Raw genomic sequence first — 8,228 nt, 5'->3', positions numbered from 1 at the left:
ATAGGTGGCGGCTAAGCCAAAGACAACTGCATCCCATGAACCAATAAACCGTTTGAGCATCCTGAAGCCACTGACTGCATCACAATGATGGATCACTACTCCCAGATCATATACAGACACACTGAACTTCTAACTGTTTGCAAAAAGACAACATGGCCAAAAAGACTGAGAATATACATTCAAGCATTATGTTTCAGTGACAAGAAATCTCCAGGATTACACACAGCCATAAGGGACAGCGGAGTGTCACAGCAACTGGTGCCAATTATCTCAGATAGTGAGCTTGATGGGAGGGGAGGAAAATAAAGCATTCTGGGTAAGAGACCTTCCTCCGCCTCCCCTTTCAAGAATATATAAGAACAGAGCTCAAAAATCAGTTTCAACTTTGGCTGGTGACCCCTAATTGGGCAAGGTAATGTGCTGAGAGGGTCACAGCTGAGAAAACAGCAAGTCATCCTTGCATTGTTGGCTTTAATTTAAAAAAAAAAGAATTATTTGTCTTTGCTGGAAGTAGAAGAAAACCCATTTGAAAGGAAACACGTCAGTCTTATTAGCTGACATGCAAGGTCAAGCATCTCAAAGTCAACCACTCACCAACAGTGTGACCACTATCACCAAAGGTAACAGCCACAACCTCTCAATATCTACTCTTCAGGAACACTAGCTGATTCGCATACCTTTAGCGTTTTATTGGAGTTGCCACTTGTTTCAAATTCGAATGTTTTACAATATTATTTCTTCTCTCATTTAGTAACTTACAATAAAAAAAAAACACTCGAGTTAACTCAAATCCTGTTTAAAATGGTTTATTTTGAAACAAATTTATTTGGTCTGGCCAAAAGATATTCACAAAGGGATCTTTTTCAACTTAATCCTGTTATGACCAATCAAGGATGGGTGAATAAAGAAGGCAGCAGTTCATCTCTCCTGACCAGACAACTTGACAATTTACAGCATCCATCTGGAACCTAAATAAATTGGAGAACAAAAGGCTGGCCATAGCTTTAAAAAAAAAGTGACGATACAGCTACCAGGTGAATTAGGGGGTAAGTAGGTGAGTGGCTTGAGATAGTCATGTGTCTGAAGGATTGCAGGTAATGCTCAGTTTTACGGTTAGTCAGGAGTTAGTACAGGTTTTAGTCCCTCGACCTTTTCCTGTCAAACTATTAAGATTAAAAAAAATTCAGAACCCCCTGAAACCTGACTCTTAAATGGAACTGGGGAATTTATCCAGAGGTTTCCAGCTGCCAGAAAACTGCCCTTGGAAATTTCAACTTCCCAGTAAGTTATCATGTAATCCATTCATTAGGACTTTAAAAGATCCAGACAAATATCTTTTAGGGTAATTTGGTCTGGACTTCCCTAACAGCAGAACATCTGTACCTTGCTTTCCATTGGCATTTCCTACTGCCTACGACTAAAGGTTTTGCAACATTGCTCAAAATCTTCTGCTTGTATATATCCCCGATTCTAGTTTTAATTCTCTATTCATTTAGAGATCAAATAGCAAAACAATGGACATTCTCAATTACTGAAACAATTTACAATTTAATCGTCTTTCAATCAATAGTTTAAAAACATTTCACATACTGCTTAAGGAGAAAAAAAAAAAATCAGTAACTTTTCCTGTCAAAATCTTGCATAGCAAAAACAAGACTAACAGTACAGACAGGTCTTCAATGTGAAGAATGAAAACGTAGGTTAATTATTAGAGGGTTCCTAGCCTCTATGAAATTACCTTAGTAAAAAGGTCAGTAACTTAAGAAAATGGTACACAAAACCCAAAAAATGAAAATCAAGCATGGAAATACAACACCCACTTCAATTAAAATCAAAAAACTTCACAAAGCATAACATTCTATAGAATATTTGGTTACGCTTGACAACAAATCACTGATCATAAGAGGGGTTCAGTTAGCTGGATGGCTGGTTTGCAACATATGGGTTAATTTTCTGCACCAGCTGAGGTTATCATAAAGAACTCCATTGCTCAACCTCTCTCCTCACCCAGGCTTGGTGATCCTGAGGTTAAATCACCAGTCTTCTCTCTCCAATGACAAAGCAGCCCTATAGTCTGGTAGGACGATGATGACTTTACTGTTATTGATCATAAAAAGCTATTTTGGCACCTATATACAGCATTGCAGCAGTTTCTTGAATTGGGGATCAGCAACATTTTGTTGATATTGAAAGTTTTCAAAAAAAGTTTAAAAGTTTGAAATAATCAGCATTTTAAACCAAACATATGTGACAATTTGCTGAGTGTCTCTAGCATAAATTCTGTATCTATACTTGCAAATTATGTAAGTGTGAAAAAAGTGAATTCAGTTGGGACTTCAAACTATAATTTTGTCAGTGAAATTATTTTTAAAAATAACTTAATAAATTTAGAATTAATACAATTATTTTCACTACTGATTCATCCACCTTCAGCTATAGTAGAAACAATAATGGTCACAAACAGAAAACCTGTTCAACAGATTAAAGGCATTATCTACAACAATGACCAAATCACAAAAAGTTAGCATACAAGTTCAGAGGTAATAGGGAGGGCAAGTGGAATGTTGCCCTTTATTTTGGAAGGGAATGAAGTATGAAAATAGGGAAGTCTTCATAAAATTATACTAGGTTCAAGTTAGATCACAGCTGGAATACTGAACAGTTTTGGACCCCTTATCTAAGGAAAGATACGCAGGCACTGCAGGCAACCCAACGAAGGTTTAATGGGCCGATTCCCGATATGGAGGGACTCGTATGGAGGAGAGGTTGGGCCTGTACTCACTAGCATTTAGAAGAACTAGGCAACGTTATTGAAACGTGCAAGGTTCTTAGCAGACAGAAGGATTGGTTCGAGACACATTCACACAGGGAAACAATGGGTATAATTTTAGAATGAAGGGTCACCCAATCAAGACACAGATGAGGAATTTTTTCTGAGGATTGAATGTTTTTGGAATTCTTTACCACCAAGGGCTATACAGTTTAAGTTAGTCAGTATATTCAAGGCCCAGATACACATTTTAAAAATCAGCAAGGGAATCAAGGGTTACAAGGAAAAGGGAGGAAAGTGGAGTTGAGAATTTTCAGATCATTCATGATCTCACTGAATGGCGTGCTTATTGTCCTATGGTCTCATATCTGGCTATGAGCTTATGATTAGGTCTATTTGCAGAACAATGTAGCATCTTCTTTGAAATAAGAATGTCAAGTGCAGCATAATTGCTATTTATGCCCAAACTAAAAACTTATACCTTTCTTGGGTCTTTTTCATAACAATGTGACCCACATGGAAAAAGTTAGAGTTTACAAAAAGTGATGTTAATAAGCTGTATGCAGCTCCAAAGTTCTGGAGGTTAGGACTTAGAACTCCGAAGTAACTGGAGTGAAACGTGAACCGTCAGTACCAATTATTGGCTATTACTTTAAGTCTTCTAAAAAAAAGTTGAAAAAATGTTGAGCAAAAATCAGATAGAGTTGCATCATATTGGTGAAGAATGGATATACTGGCTGTTATTGGCAAACCATCTATCGGAGTATACTACAAACAGGTATAGTACCTTCAGGAAAGGTAGGGATAATACAAATAAGATCAAATTTTAAACAAAAAAAAAAAAAAAAAAAACTTCTTGCACATTGGAAGCAGGACTGTTCAAAAATCTAAATGAGTAGTGGAGAGAAAGAAGTTCACAATCAAAAACAGAAATTGCTGGAGAAAAAAAAACTCAGGTCTGGAAACATCTGTGGAGAGAAAGCAGAGTTAATGTGTCAGGTCCAGTGACCCTTCTTTGGCAAGAAGTTCAATGTTGCTTGTAAATGAAATGAAAAGGCATGAATTATTCATAGACAGAATCAATACCCTGCTCATTCATTGTTTGTTGCAATGGTCAATTGTTGTAAATTTAACTTTAAGGCACTCAGTTCATTTATTTCCCCAAAAACAGAAAAAGATATCATGACATCCAACCACACCTTTTAGACTAAGATCAGAAGAACACCCTCTATGCAGTTATAGAAAACTTGCACCGTTTCTGGAACGGATTTTTTTTTATTAGCCTTTTAAACGTAACACCACAATTTGTTTTTAATGCACAGATAATTGAATTAGAGCACGCACCCATTCATAATTAAAATCACAAATGATAAACAACACTACCTTTTAAAATCAATATGATTTTGATAGAATAAATCAATTGTTTTCTTAAATAATTCAGCGCATTATAATTTTCAGCACTGAATTACTCAAATCACAGAAAGGACCTCATTCAGTTTGCAACTTGGAAGTTGAACTAACTTTGTTACTCTGCTTTGCAATTCATTAACAAAAACAACAATTTGTGTTACCATGCGGCCAGGGATTCTCTCGTTCATTACCCCATATTCCATTTTAGAGATTTATATGGTGATCTCTGTTAAACACATAAGATTCAGACATAAATGTCTCCCAAAGTCAACATTTCTAACATTCATCACCAGGGCTCACACTGAATAAACAGTAGTCAAATAAGATACAGCAGCACAGCCATGGAATCATATTTTAAAGTGAATTAGTGCCTTCAAGAACAGTACAGAAATAAACTATGCCCCACTTTTAAATCTTCAACTAGATCACAAAGCACAGTACAAACTAGTCTGTTCAATCAGTTTCACTTAGACAGCAGGCAACAATTTTCTCTTGCAAACCAATAATTGCATCTAAGGTGGTTTTGGAAGAACAAAGGAAATATTAATAAATGCAGACAGATTAGATTCTGACAATTTTTAATTTAGGAAAAACACTCCTTATAGAGGAACTATCTGCTGAATTGATAACATTACATCGCTATTTTGATGCACTGTATTCCATTTAATATACCTTAATGCAATCAAAAGTTGAATCCAAGATCAAGAGGAAATGTTGTGAAACCTAACTAATGCTGTTACAGTCAGTACCTTTAGTTTCTAATTTAAGATTCAATTTTGAAAGTAAATATGCAAATTTTGCAACTTTTTTTTTTATTTGTGGCATAATCTGGGACTAAAACCAGTGAGTTTTCATGAAAGCCATGCAGCTAAGCAAAAAGCAACATCCATCATGCATTATTTTCAATTTTACACTGATGAAGTCTGGAAAAAGCTCTGACAGAACATGCTTCAATCTGTACAAAGTTTTTAAAAAAAGCATTGTTAACAATTTAATACACTTTACAGAATCTGCACTTCATTAATGGACAGGTGTACCATACCTGAACTGCCATGGGTTAGTACTGGTTTAGTAGACGTTTTGAGGAAACCAGAAGTGTTTAAGAGATTGCTACACGAAGTGACATCTGTATTGGAACTATAAGCACAGGCTGAAGCAAACGGGGGGCAATAGATGTTTCTCCATCTGTTGGCTAGAGTGGAAAAGCAAAAATGCATGCACAGTTAGATTATAAATACAACAGGCAAAGTTAGCATTGACAGTGGACATTAAAAAGAAATCTAGCTCTGTTGCAGATGTACTTTTAGGTTACGTGGATGTTAGGTTACTGCCCTTGATGCTGCAATGAGTCAGCTCATGACTGACATGGCAGGTTCCGTGTGGATGGAAAAGCTAGCATATTTCTCTTTACAACTTGAGACATTGGATTAAAATAGGTCACCGGAAGTGGGTGGATTAGTTAACTACACAATGGTCACAATATGAAAATAGTGAAGTAACAAAGCCACTCTACCACATCACATCAAGTAACATATATTAGAAACAATCTTCCATGAGCTACCGGGGCTGCATTGCTACAAAAATTATGATTGGCTGAAGTGCTGGCACACTTAAAAAGTTTTTAAGTTCAAATCCCACTCAAGGGATTTCATGCATAATCTAACTGGGCACTAGTGCAATACAAAGGATGCATGCTGATGATCTGTCCAAGCAATGTTCTATTTGCACATGCCAGTGCACATTCCAAACCCTTTGGCATGATTTAAAAGAACAGGTAGTCCTCCTAAAATCTTGGCCATCATACTTGCTTCAAAACAAAGCTAAATTAATTGGTCTTATTTCTACTTACACCTACTTGAAAAGTCACATTAAATCTACGATTATGCAACATTATTTTATAGGATAGCCAATATGCTGCAAAACTAATTCAAAGTATATGGGAATGTGTATGAATGCAAGATTCAGCTCACTTCATTTCTTCCCCTTCCCTCCCTCCAAAAAAAGTTAACATTTTACCACCTATGCACTTGGAACTATATATGTGTTACAGTGGTTTAAACATTAAAGTTTAATCGATATTACTATTTAACATGCATCTGGCTGTTTCCTACTACAAAGCATTTATGATTTATTTGCATAATTAGATATTTAATGATTAAAGGCTCAAGAGTTGTGTGGATGTGGTAGTGGATTTAAAGATTCAGATCAGCCATGTTATCACTGAATGGCCAAACTGACACAATGGGCCGAATGGCCTACTCCTGCTCCCACATCTTATGGAGAACCTTTTCTATAGATTGAAGCAGAAGCGAAACTTTAAAACCACCCTGTTCATACCTTCTAGTATACCAAAATAACAGTAACTCCTGCCCAAATCAAAGTATCCACCCCCTGGCTCTCAATACACTGTAACCAAATAGCTAACCAGTACTTCTTCCCCATTACAAAATGTTACTTGAACACTGTTCAGTATTATGCCCAGTAAAGGCATTTCCAATTTATAATTTCAAAATGTAGACCAAGTTTGAATATAATTTTTCAGAGCAGTCTTTTATATAATTTGCACATTCACAATAAGTCTAAGATGGTTGGTTGCCAAGGTTAGTTACTCAGAATGACCTCTGCGACTTCAATAAGTTCTTTTGCACTTCTAGAGAAAACCAAATGAGGAATTTTTGGGTGACGGACTTCCCTGTGAACTGAACATGCCCAGACAGCAATTCTTTGAAATTCATATTTAGCATTGTTCAAAGCTTGCTCCAAATAGGTATTCAATAGGCTTACAGACTCTATAAAGCCTTTGGGATATGATATAAAACTAAAACTAAAATCAGTGGACTAGTAATCCAGGGGCCAGGCCAATACATTAGATCGGTACAAGTCAGACCATGGCAGCTTTTTTTTTTTTAAAAAAAAAAAAATTCTTCATGGATGACAGCATTGCTGGCAAGGCCAGCATTTACAGCCCAACCCTAATTGCGCAAAGGGCAGTTAAGAGTCAACCAAATGCTGTGGGCCTAGAGTCACATGCAAGCCAGACCAGGTGAGGATGGCAATTTCCTTCTCTAAAAGAAGATTAGTGAATCAGATAGGTTTTTTCCAACAATCAACAATGGATTCCTAGTCATCATTAGATTTTAATTCCAGATTTTTAATGAATTCAAACTCCATGTGCCATGGCAGGATTCAAATCCAGGTCCCCAGAACATTACCTGGGCCTCTGGATTAACAGCCAAGCAATAACACCACTAGGCTATTGCACAGCCTTGGAGAAATTTAAAATCAGGCATACAAACCTGATTTCATAGGTGACTGAAACGCTCAATTGTTGTTTTAAAAAAAAAGTCAATCAAGTTCATTAGTGTCCTTTAAAAGGAATACCTAGCCATGCATACCTGGCCTAGCCTGACCAGTATGACTCAGACCGACAAAATGGTGGTCAACTTTGAAATGGCCAAAGACAATTAGGAATGGGCCACGGATGTTGGACTTGCCAACGATGGCTATGTCCCATGAAAGGATTTCAAAAGTGAAACAGGTAACATTGTAATTTGAATCAAAGATAGTAGGAACTGCAGATGCTGGAGAATCCGAGACAACAAGGTGCAGGGCTGGATGAACACAGCAGGCCAAGCAGCATCATAGGAGCAGAGAGGCTGACGTTTCGGGCCTAGACCCTTCATCAGAAAAGGGGGAGGGGAAGGGGGTTCCGAAATAAATAGGGAGAGAGTGGGAGGCGAATAGAAGAGGGATAGAGGAGAGGATAGGTGGAGAAGAAACAAACAGGTCGAAGAGGCGGGGATGGGGCCAGGAAAGGTGAGTGTTGGTAGGGAGTTAGGAAGGGGATAGGTCAGTCCAGGGAGGACGGACAGGTCAAGGGGGCGGGATGAGGTTGGTCGGTAGGAGATGGAGGTGCGGCTTGAGGTGGGAGGAGGGGATAGGTGGGAGGAAGAACAGGTTAGGGAGGCAGGGACGAGCTGGACTGGTTTTGGGATGCGGTAGGGGGAGGGGAGATTTTGAAACTTGTGAAATCCACATTGATACCATT

At 37.7% G+C, this 8,228-nt stretch overlaps 1 protein-coding gene across 2 annotated transcripts in view; it reads right to left on the bottom strand.

Annotated features, from left to right (window-relative positions):
- zgc:66447 (SLAIN motif-containing protein-like) overlaps nucleotides 1-8,228 on the bottom strand; it is a 45,389-nt gene that overhangs the window by 13,469 nt on the left and 23,692 nt on the right. The window contains exon 3 of one of the 2 annotated variants that reach the window (XM_020517515.2): nucleotides 5,223-5,372. The exons of the other annotated variant lie outside the window; for it this stretch is intronic. Coding sequence (XP_020373104.1) covers nucleotides 5,223-5,372 — 150 coding nt within the window. The remainder of the gene's footprint in view (nucleotides 1-5,222; nucleotides 5,373-8,228) is intronic. 2 annotated transcript variants of the gene reach the window in all.

This window comes from Rhincodon typus, chromosome 14 (genome assembly GCF_021869965.1).
Source record: "Rhincodon typus isolate 14 chromosome 14, sRhiTyp1.1, whole genome shotgun sequence".
Classification (NCBI taxonomy): Eukaryota; Metazoa; Chordata; class Chondrichthyes; order Orectolobiformes; family Rhincodontidae; genus Rhincodon; species Rhincodon typus.
The sequence above is the reverse complement of the archived record's forward strand: the minus strand, read 5'-3'. Positions and strand labels throughout refer to the sequence as shown.